The sequence below is a fragment of the Aythya ferina genome, assembly GCF_964211825.1.
Source record: "Aythya ferina genome assembly, chromosome: 35".
Lineage (NCBI taxonomy): Eukaryota > Metazoa > Chordata > Aves > Anseriformes > Anatidae > Aythya > Aythya ferina.
In genome coordinates this window covers 837,847-863,236 of record NC_140332.1, presented here as the reverse complement: position 1 = coordinate 863,236, position 25,390 = coordinate 837,847, and the positions used below count along the sequence as shown (strand labels likewise).

The following is a 25,390-nucleotide window of genomic DNA, read 5'->3' as shown; positions in this document are numbered from 1 at the left end:
CCATGGGGTTGTGTAGCCATGGTAACCATGGGGTTGTGTTGCCATGGTAACAATGGGTTTGTGTTGCCATGGTAAGCATGTGGATTTGTTGCCATGGCAACCATGGGGTTGTGTTGCCATGGCAACCATGGGTATGTGTTGCCATGGTAACTATATTGTTGAGTTGCCATAGCGTCATGGGGTTGTGTTTCCATGGCAACCATGGGGTTGTTTTTCCATGGCAACCATGGGGTTGTGTTGCCATGCTAACCATGGTGTTGTGTTGCCATGGTATCAATTTGTTTGGGTTGCCATGGCAACCATGTGGTTGTTTTGCCATAGCAACCATGGGGTTGTGTTTCCATGGCAACCATTATGTTGTGTTGCTATGGTAACCATGGGCTTGTATTTCCATGGCAACCATGGAGTTTTGTTGCCTTGGCAACCATGGCATTTTGTTGCCATGGTAACTATGGGGTTGTATTGCCATGGACACAATAGGGATGGGTTACCATGTCAACCTTGGGCTTGTATTGCCAATGTAACCACGCAGTTCTGTTGCCATGGCAACCATGGGGTTGTGTTTCCATGGAAACCATGGCTTTTTGTTTCCATGATAACCTTTGTTTTTTGGTTGCCATGGCAACCATGGCATTGTCTTACAATGGTAACCACGTAGTTGTGTTGCCATGGCAACCATTGTGTTGGTTTTCCATGCAACCATGAGGTTTTGTTCCTATTGCTACAATGGGGTTGTGTTGCCATGGCAACCATGGGGTTTTGTTTCCATGGAAACCATGGGATTGTGTTGCCATGGAAACCATGCATTTGCCTTGCCATGGTAACCATGGGGTTGTGTTGCCATGGTAACTATTGGGTTGTGTTTCCATGGCAACCATTGCTTTTGTATCCATGGTAACCATGGGGTTGTGTTGCCATGGTAACTATTGGGTTGTGTTTCCATGGCAACCATTGCTTTTGTATCCATGGTAACAATGGGGTTGTGTTTCCATGGATACCATGGGGTTTTGTTATCATGGCAACCATCGGGTTGTGTTTCCATGGTAACCATGTGGTTGTGTTACCATTGCAACCATGGGGTTGTTTTTCCATGGAAACCATGGGGTTGTGTTTGCATGTTAACCATGGGGTTGTGTTTCCATGGTATCCATGGCGTTGTGTTTCCATGGCAACCATGGGGTTGTGTTGCCACAGCAAACATGGGGTTGTGTTACTATGATAACAGTGGGAATCGGTTACCATGGTAACCATGGGGTTGTTTTCCCATGGCAACTATAGTGTTGTGTTGCCATGGCAACCATGGGGCTGTGTTTCCATGGCAACCATAGTTTTGTGTTGCCATGGCAACCATGGAGTTGTGTTTCCATGGCAATCATTTTGTTCTGTTTCCATGGCAACCATGGGGTTGTGTTGCCATGGTCACTCTTGTGTTGTGTTTCCATGGCAACCATTGCGTTTTTGTATCCATGGTAACCATGGGGTTGTGTTTCCATGGTTACCATGGGGTTTTGTTATCATGGCAACCATGGGGTTGTGTTCCCATGGTTACCTTAGGGTTGTGTTGCCATGGAAACCTTAGGGTTGTGTTTCCATGGTAACCATGTGGTTGTTGTTTCCATGTCAAACATGGGGTTGTGTTGCCATGTTAACCATGGGGTTGTGTTGCCATGGTAACCATGTGGATTTGTTACCATGGCAACTATGGGGTTATGTCGCCATGCCAACCATGGGGTTGTGTTCCAATGGCAACCATGGGTTTGTGTTGCCATGGTTACTATGTTGTTGAGTTACCATAGCAGCATATATTTGTGTTGCCATGGCAACCATGGGGTTGTGTTTCCATGGCAACCATGGGGTTTTGTTTCCATAGCAACCATGGGGTTGTTTTTCCATGGTAACCATGGGGTTGTGTTGCCATGGTAACCATTGCATTGTGTTTCTATGGCAACCATGGGGTTGTGTTGCCACAGCAACCATGGGGTTGTGTTGCTATGAAAACAGTGGGAATCCGTTACCATAGCAACCATGGTGTTGTGTTACAATGGGAACCATAGTGTTGTGTTGCCATGGTAACCATGGGGTTGTGTTTCCATGGCAACCATGGGTTTGTGTTAACATAGTAACATGGGGTTGTGTTTCCATTGCAACCGTAGCGTTGTGTTACCATAGCAACCATGGGGTTGTGTTTCCATGGACACCATAGTGTTTGTTGCCATGGCAACCACTGAGTTGGGTTGCCATGGCAACCATGAGGTTGTGTTCCTATTCCTACCATGGTGTTGTGTTGCCATGGCAACCATGGGGTTTTGTTTGCATGGCAACCAAGGGGTTGTGTTGCCATGGTAACTATTGGGTTGTGTTGCCATGGTAACTATTGGGTTGTGTTTCCATGGCAACCATGGGATTGTGTTGCCATGGCAATCATGGGGTTGTGTTTCCATGCCAACAATAATGTTGTGTTGCCATGGCAAACATGGGGTTGTGTTGCCATGGTAACCATGGCGTTGTGTTTCTATGGCAACCATGGGGTTGTGTTGCTATGAAAACATTGGAAATCGGTTACCATGGCAAACATGGGGTTGTATTACCATGGGAACCATGGTGGGTGTTGTGTTGCCATGGTAACCATGGGGTTGTGTTTCCATGGCAACCATAATGTTGTGTTGCTATGGTAACCATGGTGTTGTGTTTCCATGGCAGCCATAAAGTTGTGTTGCTATGGTAGCAATAGGAGTTGTGTTTCCATGGCAGCCATAAAGTTGTGTTGCTATGGAAACAATAGGGGTTGTGTTTCCATGGAAACCATGTGGTTTTGTTATCATGGCAAACATGGGGTTGTGTTGCCATGGCAAGCATGGGGTTGTGTTGCCATGGCATGAATGTGGTAGGGTTTCCATGAAAACCACGGTGTTGTGTTGCCATGGTAACCATGGTGTTGTTTTGTCATGGTATCAATTTCTTTGGGTTGCAAGGCAACCATGTGATTGTTTTGCCATGGCAACAATGGGGTTGTGTTTCCAGGGCAACCGTGGGGTTGTGTTACCATGAAAACCATTGTGTTGTGTTTCCATGGCAACCATAGTGTGTGTTGCCATGGCAAACATCGGGTTTTGTTTCCATGGCAACCATGGGGTTGTGTTGCCATGGCAACCATGGTGTTCTGTTGCAATGGTAACTATTGGGTCGTGTTTCCATGGCACCATTGCGTTTTTGTATCCATGGTAACCATGAGTTGTGTTTCCATGGTTACCATGGGGTTTTGTTATCATGGCAACCATGGGGTTGTGTTCCCAAGGTTACCATAGGGTTGTGTTGCCATGGCAACCTTGGGGTTGTGTTGCCATTGTAACCATGTTGTTGTTGTTTCCATGTCAAACATGGGGTTGTGTTGCCATGGTAACCATGGGGTTGTGTTGCCATGGTAAGCATGTGGATTTGTTACCATGGCAACTATGAGGTTATGACGCCATGGAAACCATGGGGATGTGTTCCCATGGCAACCATGGGTTTGTTTTGCCATGATTACTATGTATGTTGAGTTGCCATAGCAGCATGTGCTTGTGTTACCATGCCAACCATGGGGTTGTGTTTCCATGGCAACCATGGGGTTGTGTTTCCATGGCAACCATGGGGTTGTTTTGCCTTGGTAACCATGGCGTTGTGTTTCTATTGCAACCATGGTGTTGTGTTGCTATGAAAACAGTGGGAATCGGTTACCATGGCAACCATGGGGTTGTATTACCATGGGAACCACAGTGGGTGTTGTGTTGCTATGGTAACCATGGGGTTGTGTTCCCATGGCAACCATAGTGTTGTGTTGCAATGGCAACCATGGGGTGGTGTTGCCATGACAATAATTTTGTTGTGTTTCCGTGGCAACCATGGAGTTTTGTTGCCATGGCAACCATGGGGTTGTGTTGCCATGGTAACCATGGGGTTGTGTTGCCATGGTAACAATTTGTTTGGGTTGCCATGGCAACCATACGGTTGTTTTCTCATGGCTACCATGGGGTTTTGTTTCCATGGCAACCATAATTTTGTGTTGCTATGGTAACCATGGGGTTGTGTTTCCATGGCAAACATGTGGTTTTGTTATCATGGCAAACATGGGGTTGTGTTGCCATGGCAAACATGGGGTTGTGTTTCCTTGGCAACCATGGGGTTGTGTTGAAATGGCAAGCATGGAGTTGTGTTGCCATGGCAACCATAGTGTTCTGTTGCCATGGTAACTATTGGGTTGTGTTTCCATGGCAACCATTGCGTTTTTGTATCCATGGCAACCATGAGTTGTGTTTCCATGGCAACCATGGGGTTGTGTTTCCATGGCAACCATGGGGTTGTGTTTCCATGGCAACCTTGGGGTTGTGTTGCCATGGTAAGCATGTGGATTTGTTACCATGGCAACTATGGGGTTATGTCGCCATGGCTACCATGGTGTTGTGTTCCCACGGCAACCATGGGTTTGTGTTGCCATGGTTACTATGGTGTTGAGTTGCCATATGTCGTGGTTCCGCTGGAGTGGGCAGCCGAGCTCCACCACAGCCGCTCTCTCACTCCCCCTCCTCAAAGAGGAATGGGGAGAAAATATGTGAAAAGTGCTCAAGGATTGAGATAAGGACGAGAAAATCACACAATAATTATTGTAACGGGCAAAACAGACTCGGCATAAGGAGATAGTAAGATTTATTGCCTACAACTAACAAGCTAGAGAAGTGAGAAAACAAAGGAAAAAAAAAAACAAAAGCACCTTCCCCCCCCATCCACCCTCTTCCACCTCCTCCCTCCAAGCGGCGCAGGGGAATGGGGGAATGGGGATTATGATCAGTCTACAGCACTTCTTCTCTGCCGCTCCTTCTCAGTCACTCTCGTCCCTTGTGCTGTGGGGTCCCACCCACGGGATGCAGTCCTTGATGAACTGATCCGGCGTGGGCTTCTCACAGGCAGCAGCTCTTCCAGAACTGCTCCAGATATGGGTCTGTACCACGGGGTCCATCCCTCAGGAGCAAACTGCTCCAACCTGGGTCCCCCACGGGCAGCAGCTCCTGCCAGGTCACCTGCTCCTGCGTGGGCTCCTCTCCACGGGCTACAGGTCCGGCCCGGAATCTGCTCCGGCAGGGGTCTTCCACAGGCCGCAGCCTCCGTCGGTACAGGGCCACCTGCTCCACCGTGGTCTCCTCCACGCGCTGCAGCGTGGAACCCTGCTCCACCGTGGTACTCCATGGGCTGCAGGGGGACATCCTGCTTCACCATGGTCCTCACCACAGGCCGCAGGGGACTTCTGCTCCGGCGCCTGGAGCACCTCTCCCCCTCCTTCTACACTGACCTTGGTGCAAGGCCGTTCCTCACTCCCTTCACTCTCCCGGCTGCTGTGTGGCGCAGCGTTTTTTCCCTGTCTTAAATATGCTCTCACAGAGGCGCAAAACAACATCGCTTATTTGCTCGGATCTGGAAAACAATGGGGCCCTTCCCAAACATGGGGCAGTTTCTAGATCTTTCTCACAGAAACCACCTCTATGGCCCCCTGCTACCAAAACCTTGCCACGTAAACCCACTACACATGGTAGCACTAACGTTGAATTTAAGTTCTCACCTCTTTATTTGGCAAGTTGAAGAGGAACTCTCTGTCAAAGCGTCCTGGTCTTCGTAAAGCAGGATCTATAGAATCCAGTCTGTTGGTAGCTCCGATTACCACAATCTCCCCTCTGTTAACTATGCCGTCCATAAGGGTCAGAAGAGTTGAAACAATGGAACTAATAGAAAAATATAAGTTTTACTTACTGGTTCAGTAAATTTTGTTACATTCCACATGACTTTCTTCCATGAGTAGTCAAAAAGGACAAGCTTTAAGGACAAGACTCATTTTAAGACATAAAAAATAGGTAAGTTAATGCAGACCACATGCTGATATCAGGCTTAGTAAACTGGTTTCAACTATTGTTTAGAATCACCTGTTTTGGCATTGAGTTACAAGTTTTCAGGATAAATTAACGTGTTCACAGTAAATTAAACAGGTCATCATCTTTTTTTTTTTTTCATTCCCCAAAGATCAAGCAGATTTTATGTAGCTGCAAAACTGTAATACCTATGAATGTGGTCTTGTTTACTGGAGCGCACAGGAGCGAGACCATCTATCTCGTCAAAGAAAATAATTGAAGGTCGCATCTGATAGGCCTAGCAGGAAAACACAGAGTAAAACAGCATTATTTAAAGGAAAAATGCACAAAAACATCATGGTTGGAATGTCATCTAAACTAGATTTTTCACTTTAGCCTCTGGGACCTCTACTGATAGAGCTACTGGAGTATCTGAACAGAAGACAGCAGTCTGTGTCAACCCACTGTATCCGGGTGACAGGAAGCAAATCGTTCTAGTAGTTCTTACAGCTGACATTCACAGCAGAAACACTGGCATTTCCATTTCAGTGGGAAAAAAAAAACTAAAAATATACAAAAAAAGAGCAAGTGCTACTTAAAAACGTTGACCACAGAAAATAACGGTTTCAACTCTGACAGAATACACTGTGCATTTCAACCTTACCTGTTCAAATAACACACGAAGTTGGCGTTCTGATTCCCCCACGTATTTTCTCATGCAGTCCGAAGCATTTCTCAGAAAAAATGATATTTTCCTGTCACTTCGACTATATTCACTGGCAAGTGCACGAGCAACTAGTGTTTTCCCTGTTCCTGGGGGGCCATAAAATAGACAACCTCTGCAATAAAAAAGATCCAGATAGGAAAAAAAACATCATGATGAGTACCTCCTACAACCATCGTCTCTAGAACAAACTCGTCTTTCCTAACCAAAACATGTCATGTACAAGACAGCAGTAATAGCTGAAGTGTGGGTAGAGGCAGAACAGATAGAAGTTCTGCGTTTTTACGTTTCACAAGAAAATTCATTTTTTTCACCCAAAGAAATGAATAAGGGGGTAACTCAAACGTATAAAACCTTCAAAAGAAAGCATACTGTCCCAGAAGGACACTTCCGAAACTGCTGACAAACAGGGTGATTACAGCAAACCAGAGCCAAATGGGCAAACTTCAGCACAGAATCTGAGAATGGGCTGAATGGTGAATCACCAGTTCATTCTGCAGCAATAAACTGCATATTCTTGCTTTCACAATATGCAGAATCTGATACTAAAGCATTTAATGCTCCTTTCAAAAGCATTAAGTTACTGGATTTGGTCTCTCAGACCATCTATTGCTGATGGCAAGTGAGGAAGCCTAAAGCTGGAAGGAAAAGCGATGCCTTAGCACTCAGAGGAAAAGAAAAAAAAAAAAAAAAAAAAAAAGAAAGCAAAAGTAGGCAGGAAAAACAACTGGGCTTCCAGGCAACATATTACAATTGACTTCCACTAGATAATCCCTTCTTGCTTACAGACTAATCAAGCTGACTTGTACATAAAACTGAGAACAAAACCACTCCAACCCAACTAACCCAACTTTTTAAAGACACCAGATGGTAAAACTTAAAATTTTAAGACTTTGCTTATATTTTTAACCTACAAATATTCTGGATTCTATCCATTTTTAAGAAACCACTTTTTGCTACTACTAAAACAAATGTTCACCACTGCCAAAAATGTTGAAGCATGGAAGCATATTGATACCTTAATTGAACTTTCTCCTGAAAACAGCTGACTTACGATTTATCACTTTAATGAGTTACCTTGGGGGCTGAATATTGAACCGCTGAAAAACTTCTGGATACAGGAGGGGAAAAATCACCATCTCTTTCAAAGCTGCGATGTGTTCGGAAAGACCACCCACGTTCTCAAATCCAATCTAAAGAGAAATTCAACACAACAGAGTTCGTATGTTAAAGAAAGCAGCAACCTAGATCAAGGTTTCATCAGAAATTATCTCAGCACAACGGAAACATTCTGGGCAATTTTTGAAGTTGCTTTAGAGAAAACCATCAACAAAGGTAGTTGTAGATGGCACACTGAGATCTTTCATAATCACTGGAAACACTCGCTGACACGATGATTAGTTTAAGACTTACCGCACTATCTATTTGCATTGCATCTCCCTGACTTCCTCCAACTTTCTTTTGATCCCTCTGAACTCTCTTTAGGTCCTGTTTCTGACGTTTCACTCGAAAAGTTCTGATTTGAATTAAGGAGAAGTTATAGGGCTTCTTTTTCTTTAAGATGCAGCTCGAAGATTTTTGTTTTTCATAATAATGCCAAGCAAATGTAGAAGACATTAATTAATATATAGAAGACCTAATTAATTGACATAAACTTACACAGTTACATTTAGATAAACTTAAACATGGGTAAATATTCATTTGAAGGAGATTCATCCCTCCCCTATTCTCTAATGACAGCAACCTTCTTGGAGATGTGCTCTCGCTGTCCTCACTGCTCTCACCACCCTCCTCCGTATCACACGTGCTAAGCAAGGGAGATGAGCAAGAGGGTGTAGAATCACTGATGTCGTCTGCACGTCTCCGTCTGCAGGTAAGCATATAAACCAGAAAGTTAAAAAGAAAATAGAGCAGATACTAAGTAACACCAAAAATTAAGGGAATTCTATCTCCAAATTGCCTCTGAGATCTATTTTCCAGTCCATTGTACTCCTTAGGAATCTGATTTCAAAGGTCATGACATGATTTTCCTCGTGACAACTGTCTGCTTTCAAGAATGCTCAACAAAATATCTGGCAATCAACAGCATTCTCTACGCACTAACTGCTTACAGAATCCAAAAAGCCTTTATCATTACTAAGGCAATTTATGATTTCATTTAGATCTTATATTGTTTAAGGTTAACTTCATATAGAAACATTAGTTGGTTCCAAACAGAAACTAGAGTCAGTATTTGAGTGATAACTTCTTTTTTTTTTTTTTTTTTAAAATCTAACAAAACTTCCATAAAGCCTCTCCCTCTAAATCGAATAAAATTATTTTCGGTTTTAAGAAAATCCTTTGTATCCTTCAAGATTAAATAGTCTGACTAAGATTTTTAAGGGGAGATTCCGGCTTCAGTTCCAGAACCAAAGAATTTCAGTTACAGAAACTCAGACACTACCTCCATAATCATCTTATCAGCGACCCACAAATATTGGATTTAAAGAAGAAACCAACTTAAAAGTATCCACCTCCTCCCCTCCAAATAGTTCTTTCCTCTCTATCCTCAGACTACCAAAGTACCGATCATAAACTTACTCTGTAATTACCACTAAACTGAAAACCCTTTGAAGCATTATGCAGTAAGGAGACTGACAGCTCTACAGATAAGTAAGAGCTATCACTAGCCATACACCAACCTGGCACGTCTTCTATATTTTTGTGACCCAGCATTTTCAAGTGACTCTTTCTGTCTGACAGAACGCGGCTGGCCCGAGTTAGTCCTCTCTCGATCTCTTTGTCTTACTGAAAGGAAAGAATTTAGAATAATGATAAAGACACATTTAAGAGAGGAGGATATCAAAAGATAAAAAAATGCCACATGTTTCACTCATCCCTAATTCCAGAAGAATTTTTAACTGTTTTTGCTTTTCATCAGTGCATGGTACAAGTGGAAAACTACGCCCTGTTTAAAGGTGAACTGAAAATCACAAGAGCAAGACTATTAAGTGTGATTAATTACTGTTATAGCAAGGATACATAGCACTAAGTACACCAAACAGCAAAGAAATACAATGTGCACAGGACACACGTGTCTGATAAAAACAGGGAAGTTCATGTGCAGAATGAAGGTACAGAACTGAAACAGAACTGTGTGCGCAAACACATGTATTTGCATTCAAAAATTTTATCTCACTTATGTGCAAGAAATAAGGTTTTAAGAGAAACTGTGCGTTCAACCTACTTTCCATAGGAGCTTGGTAGCGGTCAACAGGTTTCCTCTGTCGAAGGTTGTAACGCCTTGGGACATCTTCACCACCATTTTCTTTGTTCTCACTTCCTCTTGATGTTTGTACTGTACCACAAAATGACACCGAATAGTTAAGTACTTTTGCAAATTATATGAAATCCAAAATGCATTACACAGATGCCTGTAAGTTTTATTATTAGCATTATTTTAATGACACGGTGGATCCTGCAGAACCTTAAGATGAATTTATGCAAGTCACGTTTCAGAAATCACAAATCCTAGCAGATGAGCATGCATCTGGACATTGTTCTGTGCTCTCTGAAACTGCTGATGGACTTGTCGTCAGCCTCAGTGTTTAACAACAGGCAAAATTCTGTCATATTGCTTAGCTAAGATGCAGATCTTCTGAAAACAGCTATTTCAGAAAGTCACTTCTTAGTTTGAGACAGTATTTAATGGAAAGGGTTTTAATAATCTGGAGTGCTAAGGCTAAGCATAGTAATCTAAGTCCAAGTCTAGCTCTGCCACAAATTCTGTGAGCAATAATGGGCCAGACACAGGCTTGAAGCTCACCAATGAGAAAACAATGCCAAATGCACATAAGCTTAGGTCATTAGCTTCTGTCAAGTAACCTGAAGTTGTTTCATGAAAGATGGTAAAAAACGCAAGAACCAGAGTGCAATTATCTACTGGGTTCTGGTGAATATCCTCTCACGTTAACAACAGCAGGACACCGAGGAAGGAACGTACATACTCCGTTCACCTACCTGTTTGCCAAAAGGACCTATCTTTTTTTCTTGGAAAGCACTGCCCTCTTTGGTTTTTATTTTTTAAACCCCAAAGGTTGCATTGCTTTCTGAATGCAAGGTAGGTGCCTTTGGGTATACAGACAGCACACAGAAAACTGAGCGATCAGTAAATGAGTTTGTGATCACTACCATCTCCAGTCCTTGGTGTTCCAACACTTCTATCACAAAAGCATGAATTTTTCTGCTTTACTGCTCCTTTAACCCTTTCCTTTGTTCCAATAACTTCCTTTATAACAACACTGACACTTTCCTCACTCTTTTCTGGCGTATTTTTCATTATAAAAGTATATTCTAGCTCTTTCCTGATTTAAAATTGTAGTTTGCATTTTGATCATCAATTAATTGCCCCGGCCTCATTTCCCATTCAACGTGCTATTTAAAATTCCTCTCTACAAGTCTCTACTGCACAGCTCCCTGAAACCCACACAATTTAACCAAGCTTCTCCCTCTAGACTGGCCCCCACCTTGTATTCAAGCTACTCTTATTAAGACTTTGAGCTAATGTTTTCCTAACTAAACCTCCAAAGGAGTCAACTCTGCTTCTCCCTTACTAGTCCATGGCCCAGCCATTCTTCCTCTGAAGAACTTCCCTCGGGTTCCCACCTGCCACTGTGCATCTCTCTGCTCCTCTGGGCCTCTGAAGGGAGGAGCAAAGTATTTTCTGGGGCTCAGCCTCCTCTCACTGTCTCTCTGAGCTCCTTTGCAGGTGTGCAGGTGAGCTCTATCACATAATCTAACTCGTCAGCTCATCTACTGCAACACCCTTTTCGGTCCTTAAGTACAGTCTTGCCCTGTTCTGATCTGTTTAGATCATCCTCATAGGAGCTTTCTAATTTACTGCCTTAATCACAACTAACATTCTTCTTAAAAACTGTAAGTTTTCCCATCGCTTCCAAGTTAATATGGCCTTTTGTGGCTTAACCTCATTCCACAAGTCACTGAGTACCCAGATGACAGCTCCTAATTACAGGCCCTGACAGCAGCTTACAGTGACTGCCTCCTAAACACAGAAATGCACAACGCTATCTTCCCTCCTGCTGAGCTTCACACTTGGGAGGAGCTTTTCATACACATCTGGCAGCCTATCTATCTTGCTTCCTGAAAATTCTTGCTGTGCTGCTCAAAACCATGAAAACTGTCACGCTCCTGCTGTAGCGGTATCACCGTTTCGCATGCTGAGTAATGCTGTCCATTTCTAATGCTGTCTACAACCATCTGTTGCCTTTTATCTTGTAAGCAGTTTGGAAAAGCACTGTATTTTTTTTTCACCTGTTCTGAGCTCACTACAGTACAGCCCTAGAGCTCATACTAAGGCTTGTGAAGTCAATAGCAATACAGAATTTTTACAGAAGACAAATACCCAGTAGATTAGCTTGTTTCAATTGTTTAAGACAAGGCTTTTGGTTAGAACAGAGTAAAGAAAACTTAAAACCAGAACTCACCAATCTCATCTGGACTACCAGATCCAGTTCTTTCAAAGTCCGACTTCACACAGGTCAAGATATCAAGGTTCTCCTAATTCCAAGCAGCAAGAAAGATCGGTCACAAACGTGCAGAAAAAGATGTGCATACGCATACATACACTGACAGACACGTCTGTCTGTTGATGCTTACACAGTAACATTATCGAGGCACCCCACATACACACAAAAAATAAATTATTGCACAGGAGGAGAGAATGGGAATATGATTGCGTGCACCCACAATCAGTAACAAGAATTTCTGCTCTAAACCAGGGCTCAGTACATGCAGTGGTTAAATACTTGCCCAGATACAAAACGGAGTGCATATGTTAATCAGAGGTTAATAACCTACAGCATGACAGAACCAAGGAAAAAGAACTACCTTCCTAGCAGACATACCAAAAGAAATCATACAGGCATGTGAGAGATGCTAATAAAAAGTACTGTGGACAATTCTGGATTCATTTCACAGCCCTGGGCAACCAGCTCTAGGTGTCCCTGCCTGAGCAGGGGAGCGTTGGACCAGGTGACCTCCAGAGGCCCCTTCTAACCTCAACCATTCTGTGATTTGAGAGAAAAAAAAGGGAATTCAGAGCTAAACAAAAAGCTATGAAAGTAGGTTATCGGGAAGTTTTAAAATGATGTGCCTATCATTCAAAAGAACAGTAATTTAATAAAATAATTTAATAGAGCAAAACTAAGACAGAGGAAGTATGATTGCTGCATACAACTTTAACAGGGGTTCCTCTAGAGACAGGGGTTTATTTAAGCTCTCAGGCAAGGCCAGCACACGAACAAATATACATAAAGTAGCCATCAGTTCATTCAGCTGGAAATTTGAAAGGCTTCAAGTTCCTGAAAACTCTGGGAGCAGTTTGCAACCAAGGAAGAATTCTAAAATGCAAGTTAGGTCAATTAAAGAAAACAGCTCCATTTGCCTGTAACAGATGATTAAAGCCACATGATACTGGAGATTCTTTGTGAGCTCTCAGGAAAAAAAACGTTCAATCAAAATTCGAGCGAGTGACCAACACAGGAAGCTATGCACTGCCTTTTGTTAAGCTTTCCAAGTAAGTGCGTTCCTGAGCATGACGAGAAATAGGATCTAGGAGTTAAGGATAAAAAGCTAAACAGCTTAAACTGCCAAGCTGATGGAAAGCACCAGCCTTTTTGCATATTCAGTCCCCCAGGCAGAGCTTTTAGTAACATTTGGAGTAAAAACCCAAGTCCGAAACAGCTGTTTGTAAACAGTGTCCATTCAAAAAGCAGAAGGCAATTCAGAAACTGGAGTGGAAGACATGCATTTCAGCATCTCCCCATTATCCCACATCTTCTGCAGAAGATGCTTCCTCCGCTCTGAAAAGATATCTAGAGCACAACCGTATCAGTAAGACATGAAGATATAACCAGAGAGCAAGACCAAATGGTAGTTTAGACCACACTATTCTTTGAAAGGAAGTTATTTCAGTTCAATTAAAATTACAACTAAGTTTGTAATTTCCCTACGGGAAATACTCTACAAAAATGGCAAACTGATGGAGTATTTGCTCTGTCATTTGTACCTCAACATCTTCCCAACATCTTTGGCATCTACGCATCTGCTCCATTTCATCCATTTTTTGTAGCACAACTTCCGCAGTACTAAGATACAAAGTTGACATGTAAGAGCAAAGTTAGGCACGTATGAAAAAAATAAAACAGCACACACAATCAACAAGAGATTTTAATGTAGTATGCACAAAGCAAAAGTCATTGACACTTAGCCAAGATTTTAGGCATTACCAAAAAATTAGGTCAAATCTTTATTTTTGATAGAGATTTAAGAACAAGCTTTTGAGGATTTGCAAACACGCTGTTTTCAGGTTTATTTTCCCCTCTTACTGAGCACATTTAAAATATATATATATTTAAATGCAGGAGGAAAATAAGAATTCTGACATCCTAGTAAGATGTTATAAAAAAATTATGTCAACTTTTAATCCTTCTTAAGTTGCTCTGCACAGTAGCATTAAGTCATTTTTTGTTAACTGAGGAAAGGCTGTTTGTTCTTCTCTACATGGGAATCTAAGTTTCGTGTTGTATAAAATGATGAAATGAAAGGAAAGCAAATTCTGAAGCAGAAAACAATTTTGGCTTCAGAAACAGGTGAAAAAACACAAAGAAAGAAACCAAACCAAACACACCTTACAACCTGTTTCATGAGAAGGATTCTGCTTTCGCTTCAGTGAAAACTTTACATTTAACTTCCTCATTCCTGGTCCCACAACGAAGGCGGGCCGGCTGTTTGCCCTGCCTAACTGCACAGCCTTCCCTCACGTGCCACGGGCAGCTCAAGTCCTTGCAGGCTTTGACAACCGCTTCTCGTGCACACTGCAACAGCAAAGTGGAGATATTGAAGCAGCCTCCAGCGCCTGCTTGCAAAGAGACGACACCCCAAGGGCTGCTTCCTGCTTAGTTCAGTAGACTTGAAATGAGAAGGGGGAAGAGAAAAAACAAAACAAAACCCCAGCCTGAACCCAAACAGCCGAGAACGCTGAGCTCGGCGGCACGGAGAGCTGAAAGCATCGCTCGGAGGCAGGGCTCGCCCTGAGAGCTGTGAGGGGGTTGGAGGTGGTTCTGCTCTGCCTTTGGGAAGAGCAGAGCTTGTGCTCTAGCTAGCTGTGTGTACAGCAGCCAATTCCTTCAGGTGATGCTGAGCGGGGATGGGAGCAGCAAGACGGAGCTGGAAATGGTGTGGATGAAATACCAGACACACAAATCGTCCCTAAGAGCAAATTAGGGTTTTCCCTAACACCATCAACCCCTTAAGGGAAGTCGTAACCACGTTACACCCCCTAACTAACGGTTTTTTTTTTTTTTTTACTTCAGCACTAATTAACCCTGATTTTTAGCCTTGCTCTCCGAGCCCCCTCAGCACGCCCCCCGCGTGCACCTGCCCGCGGGACCGCCTGAGGGGGGGGGGGGGAGAGCTGGTGAACGAAACCCCCCCAAGCTCCCCGCCCGGGCTCGCTCGGAGGGAACCCCGCGGGAACTCACGGCCGGGGCTGCTCTCTGCCTGCTCGTCCTCCTGCCGCCGGGCTGCAGCGAGAGGAACTCGGAGCTCGAGTCCATGGCAGCCAGGGACTGCGGGCGGCTGCCGGCGCTGCGCCTCAGCACCCCCATGGCGGCGCGGCCCCCACTGAGGAGGCTCCACGGCCCGCAGCGGATCCCTCCGCCTCACACGGAGCCCTCCATCTCCCTCCTCCCCCCTTTCTTCCTCCCCTTTCTTCCCTCCTCGCCGCGGCTCCCTCTCCCCGCCCTCACTGAGAGCCGGCCCTCGCCCGCTCTTTTTATTTTTTTATTTTTTGGAAGTATTTTTTAAATCTTTCCCGGCGGAGGGTTACACGCGGAGGTGGCAGAACCGTTTGAGCCTTTTGGCGGGCGGGAAGCAGCGCGTGCCGCCCCTTCAGGCGAGCGCCGCCTCCTCACGGGCTCCACGCCCGCCCTCAGGCGGCTCCCTCAGGAGCCCGGCCCCGTTCTCCAGCACGAGAAATCTCCCCCCGGAGCATGGCGGAGCTGGATGAGGACCGGTACCGGCCGGCGGTGCCTCCCCGAGCCGCCTGCGCTTACACCGGCTGCTACTGGTAAGGGAGGCGCCTCAAAATGGCGGTCGGCGCCTGACTGGAAGCTGGCGGCGCGCTGAGGGGGGGAGTTGAAAGCGGAGCTAAAAACCCCGCAGGGAAACCTTCCCGGCCCGGTTTGGGTTGCTGGAAGTGAAGGTGAAAAGGGGATTGAAAAGAAAACGGTGCCGTCGACGGGTGTGTTTTGCAGTGAGGAAAACGTGTGGAAGCTGTGCGACTACATCAGGAGTCGGGGGGAACGCCCTGTGGAGGAGTTCTACGCGGTTTTCATCTCCAACGAGAGGAGGATGGTGAGTGGGTGAGTTGTGCGCTCCGTGGGGGTGGTAAACCACAGGCGGGGGGAGGTGGGAGGCCCTTTAACTACCCCAGGCCTTTTAACTACAGCCTGGGGTAGGTCAGACTTGGCCCCAGGCCCCCCTGCAGCAGCTCAGAGGCGTGCAGGCAGCGCCACCTGGGAGCGTGAAGAATTTCATTTGTTTCTGGCTTCCAGACCCCACGCAGTATTTGCTCAAGACATGAAGGCAACACCAGAACCTGAGAAACAGTAAAAGGAAACAGCTCGAACTGCTGCACCAGAAGAGAGCCCTGCTCTCTCCTCTAGAAGCCCCAAGGATAAGGATACCCTCAGGGGAACAAAAGGTTCATGGCATTCTTTCCAAGCTTAAAAGAAGTTGCCGTAAAACAACAGATTAATCTTAGTTAAAGGTTAAAGGTTGGGCTAGCTGATCTTAAAGGTCTCTTCCAACCTGAATGTTTCTATGAATGTCCTTACCTGACACGCTTGGATTGTGGGAAGAAGGAATCACGGTGCCCCTAAGGGCTGTGGGATGATTTTTCCCTGTCATCCATCAAGTTAGGGGGAATATTACATTATATGGTCCAGAATAGCGTCCAGTTTAATGTTTCTGAAAGATAAAAACTGGAGCAAGCTTTCTGACAGCAGTACTGATACAAGCTGATGAAATGCAGAGTTTAGCAAAGAACTTTCTCAACCCGAAACTAATCTCTGAAAGTCAGGAGTGGTTTATGCCAAATTGCTTAACTTTCAGATCCCGCTCTGGAAACAGAAGTCAGGGCATGGAGATGAGCCTGTTGTCTGGGTAAGGCCCTCTGTTCTTTCTTTGTCAGTATTTAAGTGCATGCCTCTGCAGCTGAGGTCTGCAGGATCAGATGTGGGCAGTGTTAGATACCTCTGCTGGAATGAATTTAGGTTTATGTCCCCCCTGAGCATCAGGAAACACTCTCACTGTGCCAGAGGTCCCTTCTGACCTCAGCCGTCCTGTAGTTCTGTATTAGTATTTATTCTTCTTCTACAGCAGCCTAAATGCAGCCCTCCTTTTATTGTTCACAGGAAAATAGCAGTGAGATGGCCCATAAAACCGCCAGGTGACAAAGCTTAGTTAGCATTGGTAAGAGTGCACAACAGTTCTGTGAAAATTACTGTCTGGTTTTGTTGGGGCCCGCCAGCTTTGTAGGATGTTAAATAGATGTCTTGTAACAAGCTGATAGGTGAAAATATCCATATAGGTCTGACATGGGATGGAAAAACGTGAGCAATACATGTCTTCAGGTGCCAGCATGTATGAAAGCTCTTCCAGAGTTTTTGGCGTGTCGTTTAATTTAATGTAGTTCAGTAGTTGCCACTACAGAATTCCTTTTAAAGATGTGTAGTTATGGTTATACTGTACGGGAGGGAAAAAATCAATTTTGCGTGGCAATTTATTTCAGAAATTCTGTTTTAAAAAAAAAAATCTGTGAATTTCTGAAATTCTGTCATTACAGAATCACTTTCTGGATAATTATCAGTGTGTTTATATTGTAAAAAAGGCTTGGTTTAAAAAGAGGTCCAAGTGTTATCGGGATGATCTGAGAAGGAATAGGAGTTAACAACAACTATCTTCAATTTACTTTTTGGAAAACTGCAATGAATGTAAGTAACTAACACTGAAAATAGTAACTGGAGTTTCTCCAACCCCCTGCCATACCCATGTTTCCTACATGTTAAGGAATCAAAGATGTGGTATGAGGACTAGTGTACTCTTCAGGTTAGCTGCCCAGGCTGATATCAAAGAAGGCTACAAGTAATGGGGAGAATAGCAAGGCTTACCAAAAGGCACAAGGGCTGAGGCAGGCATTAGGAAACCTCTCTCCTGGTGCTGGAACATCACAGGCCTGATACCCAAGCATCAGAAAGCAGTCTCTAAAGAAGAGAAGCTGTAGCCTCAGCTTCCAGGAGGCTTTTTTTCTACTCCCTGTGCCGGTTTCTGGTTAACAACTGTTTAACTCCTGACAATTACCATTCTTCCCAGGACTACCACGTTATCCTACTTCATGTTTCCAGTGGGGAGCAGAACTTCATTTATGATCTTGACACAGTGCTGCCATTCCCCTGTCCTTTTGACATGTACAGCACAGAGGCCTTTAGGCTGGATGACAGCCTTCATCCTGAATTTCACAGGTGAGGACAAAAAAAAAAAGATGAAGAGCATGAATTTTATTTCATGAAGTTCAAGTTGATGTTGTCTCTGTGGATATATACTGATAGAAGTCTTCTGTTATACTCCAAGAAACTAAATGCACTGCATTATTTTTCTAAAGCTCTTTAATTGTTGTTGTTTAATCATCAAAAGCCTTTCCTTGCTGATGTTTATTCTTAACAGCCCAGCAGCTTAGCCCAGTGTTTCTGAGTGGAGTATTTAACTAAGCTAAGGCTCCCTGGGAGGAAGAAAGGGCTCTTCTCCAGAGTGGCTAATGCAGCGTTATGTACATATATCTCTTGATACAATTTTGCATTGTTGTTTAGGAAAATCCGGATGATACGAGCAGATCTGTACCTGGAGACGTTTGCTTCGGACAGATCTCACATGAAAGATGCAGATGGGAAATGGCAGAAACCTCCTCCCTCGTACCCCTGCATTGAAACAGCAGGTGAGCTGGCAGGACTCCTTTTTCCTTTTAACAGAGTTGAATGATTCAGTCAGGTGGGTGCAAAAAATAAATGTGCTTTTGGACATGTGCTTTGGAAACGTATCCAGCCAGCGCAGTGTGTGGGGACAAAATGGGGCTCTGCAGTGCTTGCCTTTTCCGAACATGTAAAGTGTAGCGTGCTTGCTGGCAGCTGCCACTGCTGTTATCAAACACGAACTGCTGGTCTTCAGAAACTGTGCAGAGAATAAGAGGTATGAAATGTTGCAATGGGGAGGTGAAACAGAGGCCAAGCAACCTGCCTAGGGTTGGAAAGGGAATTTTTAACACAGTGATTACCCCACTTTTTTTATCACACGGCATTTCAGCTTACTCGAACCACGTGTTTGCCAAGCTGGCTAATGTTTGCCGTGTGTTTGTTCTCTCCTTTTCTTCCCAGATGGAGAGAAGTGTGGTGAAGTTTTGTTTTGGTGGAGTTTGTTGATGCTGTGCACGTTTGGTTTTGCTGCTTTTTTAATAATACAATGCTACCATATATTTCTGTTAGAGAAGGTGTGGTCAAAGGAACATGTCTTGTGTCTAGAGCCAAGTTTATTGTGGTTTGAAGCTGCAGGCAAGTTAATTCACAGTGTTCGTGTTGCTTTCTAAGAAAGTTTGGCGTTTCACTTGGGTATAAATGAGTTATGAGTGGGGGTGGGAGCACAGGTACAGCCTTGTGAAGCATTTTTAGAAATTCCAGGCTATGAAACACCTGTCTCAGCCAGCCTCCAGGTCATCCTTGGGATGTTGGTAGGTAGCTAAAGATGCAGAGACTTTGATTGCTCCCGTACTTCATTCCTTAGCTTGTACCTTGCCAGGCTGGGAGGAGCATCCCCAAGTCATCCAGTCCAGATCCTGCTCAAAGCCGGTGCAATTAGACTGAGGGGCTTTAAGACTCTGTCTGGTCTAGCCTGGAACAACTCCAGGGACGGACATTGCACCACCCCTCTGGGCACAGTGTTCCAATATTTGATCCCAGGCATGAATTAAATACAATTCCAGTATGCAACCAGAGTTTCCTTTGTTCCCACTCGAGTGCTTCGCTTCTTGTCGTGTTGCCAGCCACCTGGAAGGCTCTGAGTGCACCTCTGGTGATGTGCTCTTGTCTGGGCAGTCACCTGGGTGTTGCAGGGGACGGTGACTGCTTACCCTGCGCCCACCCAAGGTGGAGGATCGCTGACTGGGTAGCTCTGGGATTGGGGTCAGAACAGGAGGAGACTCTGTCAGGTCTAGGACATCTCGTTCACACTGCCTTTCGCTCAGTGCAAGTTTCTCAGGCTTTGGTTTTGTTTTTCCTTTCCTCACCTGAGACACCTCGTAATGGTGTGTGCTTCAATGTATGCACAGTCTTATCAGGCATAAAGCACCTGATTTCAAACTTGATAGGAAGCTGGGTGGCTGACCTTTGGTTAGCATAAAAGAGCCTGGGACATTGATGTTCATCCACGCCAAATGCCTTTATGGATAACTGCTTCCTCCTCACTTAGAGTACTCTCTTTTCCATGCTAATTTGTGTTTGTGGAAGATTAAATTGCTCGCTGCTGGTGTTAGAGGTGACTGTAATTTAACAGCTGGTGGAACTGATCACGTATATGGCTTTAGTGCCAATTTATTTGTGAGATCAGAGCATTACATTACTCCTTGAGGTTATATTGCTGTCATTTAGAGAAGCCAGAGTCATAAGCTTTTGAGAAGATGACTACAAAAGCTTATCAGTTACAAGGACTTATATTACATCTATTTGCTCTGTCTTTGATGCTAAACAAATGCTTGAAGACTGAAAAAATAGCATAAATACATTTTTTTTTTTTTAATGTATATGAGCATTGTGCTGTTAAAAAGAAATGAGTTTGTGAACTTAGGGTATTTAAAGAAAATCAGCGCTCTGGTGCTGCTGCGTCTTAAAGGATGTTAGTTACACTCAACACACCCTGCTTCTCTTATCCAGTGGGGTTTTAAAGCTTTTAGTAAACTTAAAAAGGTGGGAGGTTTTGTTCTTGATACTGAAATATTGCCTCTTCAGGACAGAGCAGATGCTGAGCCCAAATAGAGCACTTTGAGCAAGGAAATTCTGTAGCATTTAAGTAAAATGTAGGCCAAATAGGGTAATGTAAATACCCACTGTGGTGCTGGGACAAGACACTGGGACCAGTGATGCCTTGTTATGAAGTTTACCAGGAAGTGTTAAAGGACTGTGAAATTCCTGTTGGAATTCAACCAATAAACTATCAGGAACCAGTGAAGCATTTTTTTTTTTCCTAATACTAACTCAAAAGGAATAATTCTTGTGTTGGAATAAGTCTTGTGTTGGCAGTGCTCTGGCCTCTGTTCCTCTGCTGTGGGTGCTCATCCTGCTTTTTTAAATAAAACTAAACAAGATCTGTTTTGAGGTGGGGATTCACCATTCTGGAGCTGGCTAGCCCAGCCTGGGGTTTTCTTTTAAGTCTTCCTCCTACAAATGAATGAGGTTTGATTCTGCATGGTTTAAGTCCCGATGAGATCAGCCCTCCTTGCTGCAAGCCTGTGTAAAATCCAGCTTGCACCCTGCAGTTGCTCAGGTCTTACTGCTTCGATACAACTGGTAGCACCAGCTCCTAATGCTGAAAAGCCTCACTTTGATTTTCACTTCTCCCCAGGTGTTTGGCAGCACACAGGTAGAATGGATGTGTAAAGGCTTTTTGTTCTTTTTATTACTACTGAAATCCCTAGAAGCCATGAATTCTGGGGGTTTATTTCTGAAGAATGCAGGTAGGGCAGCTGAGGAACTGTGTGGGTGCCGTGTGTGATGTGTTTCTGTAACAGGCAGCTGCGAGACAGGGCAGGCAGGTGGCTGCAGTTCCCTTCTGTACCTTCTCCACAAGGTAATGGCAGGATCCTAGCGGAAGGAAAGAAGGACTGATACAGATCTAAGCAGCTCATGCGCGCTATAACCTGATTCCCATTTGAAAATAAAACTGTTGTGAGAAACATCTCAAATAATTTTCTTCAGACAGGATCTTCTGTGAAGTTATTTTATCTGCAAGTGCAATGGCATGCGGCCTGTCAATCAGGAGCGCATTTCAGTAAACAAACCATAACCTTTTATTCCCTATTACCCGATGCCTGATCACCTCCCGTTTCCTCATTGAATCCTCTCTGGATTTATTCTTCATTCCCCCTCAGCCACTAGATGCCCTAAATATTTGACTTCTCTTTTTCTACAAATTTTAATTTATTTTCCAATCCTTTCAAGCCCTGTTTTCCCAGAAATTCAAATAGCTTGTTAGTGCCTTCCTTCACAGCTGTTTTCTCCTGTCCTAACAATAAAAGATCATCCACATATTGTAACAGCAACACCCCCTTTGGAGGTTGGAATTACTCCAAAAACTCCTGTTGGCTGATGCCACAGGTATCGTGGCTGTTAGGCTGTGCACTGTCAGATGGCATTTTTGTTTTGTCCCTGCTCAGGGCAAAAGTGTCAGACTTGATCAAAAAAGAAATGAATACGTGCAAGGATCTCGGAATGTACCAGGTAGGTCTCACGGACTGTAAACAAAGTGAGTTTGGGCAAAGAGGAAGCCTTAGCTCTGTGGGTGCCCAAATGCAGACTAGTGTAACACCTACAGCATCAGAGGAGGACTGTGAGCGTGTTGTAAATCTTAAAAATAAACAGCAGATTTTTTATTATTATTTTTTGCCACTTTTTATCTGCTTCAGAAAAAGGCTTTTGTGGTGGTCTGTGTTTTTGTGGAGCTATTGCCTAAAGCTGTAAGGTCTCACATAAGTGCACAGCCTTCAGATGTGGCACGTGAATAACAAGGATGACAAAGGGGGGACTTCTGTCTCCTGAACCGAAGGAGATGGGAGAGCACTTGTGTTTTCCTACAGGCAGTTACGTGGCTCTCATACTGCTTTAGTGCCACCTACTGACTGGTCTTTAGACCATCTGCTCTTCACGGGACGGTGAAGCTTGTTTCTTCTTCTTGCTTGCCTGTTACAACAGGTTTTGCTCTCATTAAACTCCTGATGCACTGTGTTATGCCCTGCCACCACCCTCCCAAATGTCAGAGACTGTTTCCCTTCCTACAGACAGTGTGACAGCAGCTCCCAAGTTGCTAACAGCAGCTGCTTTGGTTGTGACTGCTGGAACAATCCCCCTTGGGCTTCTTCACCATTCGCAGAACATTTTAATTAAATTATTCTTCTGCTATGCTCAGTGCACATAAAGCAGGGACTTGTTTATCTTTCAGATCTTAAACTACATGAGTAATCACATTAATTGTAAAATAAAAGCATCTGAGAGGAAAAGACAAGCTGGGGATTGGAAAACAAGCTTACCAGGCTACCTGCATGCTGGAACTGTTATCCTCTGCTGGTTGTTCTGGAGTTTGAACAGCAAATTGCTGGGCTTGTGCTATTTTAAATCCCCACGTAGTCGAGTAGAAAGTGACCTTGTGCTGGCACTTGTGGCAGCAGTGGGACTGTGGTTGAGAGAGTTTTTAATGTTCAGTACCAAAGGGGCTGACAAGGAAAAGGTCAAGTTAGGGGCCAGACCTTGCAGGTGCTGAGAGCTGGGGCTCAGAAAATCCCAAAGCTGTGCTGCGGTGTAGATATGGTGCAAACAAGAGGGCTGCAGGGGCTGCGTGTTGGCTGGGACTGCTGGGTATGGGATTCCCAAACGTTGTCTTCCCTTCCTCGCTTACACTATCTGTAATGGTGAGCCTAATTACACAGGCTTTTTGCAGCTGGAGCAAATTCCATTTCTAATCCATTCGTTAGAGCCCACTCTGGTTTGCTTCTTAATCCTTAAATGTGCACAGGAATCACCCATGTTAAATAAATAGAGCAGAAAAGCTGTAGCACTAACCCCATGGGCTCCCCCACTCTGTTTTGTAAACTCAATCTCTTCATTTTCCTTTAATGTCTATTAAAAAGGATTATTTGCACAGGTTGTCAGTGAGAACATAACAACAACAAACCCAGGGGTGGTGGTTGTCAGAGCTGAAGTCAAAAATGTCTGATCAGTGTGGTGCTGAGTCAGCAGCTTGCACCAGCAAAAAAAGACAGCTTGCTGTAGAAAAAAGACACAGGAGGTGCCTCAACCCCAAACCACAGAGCAGCACGTTCCGCTGAGCAGTCTGGGATCCACAACCAAGGCAGAATGGTTTCTGCCTCTCCTGCAGGGAGAAGTCAGGAGTCAAAAAATAAAAAGCGTTTGTGCCCTCTTAGCCTGAGCCTCCCTCTAGGCTCCAGGCTGGGCTGTGTCAGAGCTTTCTTCCTGCCTTGCGGGGCTGGGCCAGCGTGCAGCAAAGACAAAAGTTTGGGGCTGGAAGGAAAGAAAGCACGAAGGTAAGCAGCCTGGGGAGTAACAAGCTCTGGGTGTGCCAAGAGGCTTCTGAAAGGCAGCAGGCAGCTCCTTGCTCGGGCTGCTGCTGTGACCCGTCCGTTGTCGCTAAAGAAGCTGCCTTGAGCAGCTGGGTGTGTGTGAGGGCAGGGACTGAGGCACCTGCTGCTCTGCAGCTCTACGTTCCGGTTGTTGGCTGCACTCCGGTTCTCTGATGCTCCTCAACTCTTCCGCATTGCTGTTGCAGGGAAAAATAAAATCTTTTCTCATGCTCACTGCTCCTTAGGACTAATGAGACTTGCTGATCAGGTAACGGGATTACAGCCATGGGCAGAGGGCAGCTTCAGGACTTATGCCACACTGCAGGCGCTGGAAATAGAGGTTCTGGTGGCTCTGTACGGTCTGCAGAGCTGATGGACTGCTGCTCAGCAAGCGTGCTGTGAGCTGCTCTGAGTTATACTTTGAAACGTTTTTTCTTGGGATTTTCATGGTAGCTGTATGTGCTACAGAAGCTGAATCGGGAACTCTGACATTTCACTTCTCTGCTCTTGTTTTAGACTCCAAGATGAACTTGGATGATTTCATCAGTATGAATCCCAAAGTGGGCTGGGGCTCAGTGCTGCCCTTACCGGACTTTGTGCGCCAGTTTGGCAGACAGACTCATCTCAGCTGCTCCGTGAAAGCACAGTGAAGTAAAGAAGCTCTTTCTGCTGCAGGTTGCAGGTGGTTTGATTTGTTTTGCTGCTCTTACATTGTATTTATGAATGGTTTACATTTCTTTATATGGAATAAGCATTTGGGCAAATAGAGTACCCAGGGTACACTGAACTGAATAAAGTCTTTTATTTTTATTACAAAAGAGTGAACTTCTTTTTTTTAATAAATCAGATCAGAGGTTGACATTCCACTGTAAACGTGTTGCTCTGTTGTAAACAGAGGCCATCCTTGCAGCTCCCCCCACTACCAAAACCTCGCCTCGTAAACCCAGCACCTGGGTGTCGCTCAACAGAGCCGTTGAGCTGTAGAACATCAGGTTGTCATCCCTCCAGACACGAGTTTGCCCCTTGATTAAACTACTGAGCTACCATCCTGAGCTGGTTCCTGGTGGCTGAAATCCATGGCATGCTCCCTTTAGTGAGGCTCAGATAGGAGAATTCGCTACGTTTGGTCTAATTTCAGGATCAAGGCTGTTAAGGAGAACAGAGACAACCATTATTCAGAATGTAGAAGTTAAAAATCAGCATGAAGAAATGTTCCTTTTTCTCTTTAATCACTCTTTAGCTTGTCCTTTCCCACAGAGAAGTCCTGACTTTCTGTAGTCCATTCCTATTACAGTATTTATGTGCTGAGAGTCCCCGTGTGGTGGCTTTTTGGACTCGGTC

At 44.6% G+C, this 25,390-nt stretch overlaps 2 protein-coding genes across 6 annotated transcripts in view; one reads left to right on the top strand and one right to left on the bottom strand.

Annotated features, from left to right (window-relative positions):
* Positions 1–15,292, bottom strand: part of LOC311425943 (ATPase family AAA domain-containing protein 2-like) — a 43,326-nt gene extending 28,034 nt beyond the window's left edge. The window contains exons 1-12 of one of the 4 annotated variants that reach the window (XM_084502007.1): positions 15,138–15,291; positions 13,664–14,471; positions 12,081–12,153; positions 9,824–9,934; positions 9,279–9,384; positions 8,342–8,464; positions 8,011–8,113; positions 7,675–7,790; positions 6,538–6,712; positions 6,083–6,171; positions 5,591–5,750; positions 4,667–5,463 (exon numbers count right to left, since the gene is read on the bottom strand). In XM_084502007.1, the coding sequence (XP_084358133.1) occupies positions 5,407–5,463; positions 5,591–5,750; positions 6,083–6,171; positions 6,538–6,712; positions 7,675–7,790; positions 8,011–8,113; positions 8,342–8,464; positions 9,279–9,384; positions 9,824–9,934; positions 12,081–12,153; positions 13,664–13,762 (1,212 nt within the window). In that variant the 5' untranslated portion in view covers positions 13,763–14,471; positions 15,138–15,291 and the 3' untranslated portion in view covers positions 4,667–5,406. Of the gene's footprint in view, positions 1–4,666; positions 5,464–5,590; positions 5,751–6,082; positions 6,172–6,537; positions 6,713–7,674; positions 7,791–8,010; positions 8,114–8,341; positions 8,465–9,278; positions 9,385–9,823; positions 9,935–12,080; positions 12,154–13,663; positions 14,472–15,137 lie in introns of those variants that run through there. The other 3 variants (XM_084502008.1, XM_084502006.1, XM_084502009.1) reach the window with 3 other exon arrangements.
* Positions 15,293–15,438: 146 nt separating this feature from the next.
* Positions 15,439–24,867, top strand: NTAQ1 (N-terminal glutamine amidase 1). 2 transcript variants are annotated; one of them, XM_084502010.1, is made up of 6 exons: positions 15,444–15,724; positions 15,912–16,011; positions 16,771–16,821; positions 18,031–18,179; positions 18,525–18,649; positions 24,566–24,867. In XM_084502010.1, the coding sequence occupies exons 1-6, from the start codon at positions 15,648–15,650 to the stop codon at positions 24,697–24,699; spliced, it is 636 nt and encodes a 211-aa protein (XP_084358136.1). In that variant the 5' UTR covers positions 15,444–15,647; the 3' UTR covers positions 24,700–24,867. The 2 variants fall into 2 exon arrangements, with proteins under 2 accessions (XP_084358137.1, XP_084358136.1); XM_084502011.1 differs by lacking the exon at positions 16,771–16,821 and having other exon boundaries at positions 15,439–15,724.
* Positions 24,868–25,390: the final 523 nt, after the last annotated feature.

Excerpts from the sequence above, each read along its gene's own strand:
- NTAQ1 (XM_084502010.1), top strand. The coding sequence starts at position 15,648 with ATGGCGGAGCTGGATGAGGACCGGTACCGGCCGGCGGTGCCTCCCCGA. Across the intron at positions 15,725-15,911 it reads GCTTACACCGGCTGCTACTG|TGAGGAAAACGTGTGGAAGC; the intron begins GTAAGGGAGGCG and ends TGTGTTTTGCAG. Across the intron at positions 16,822-18,030 it reads GAGATGAGCCTGTTGTCTGG|GACTACCACGTTATCCTACT; the intron begins GTAAGGCCCTCT and ends CATTCTTCCCAG.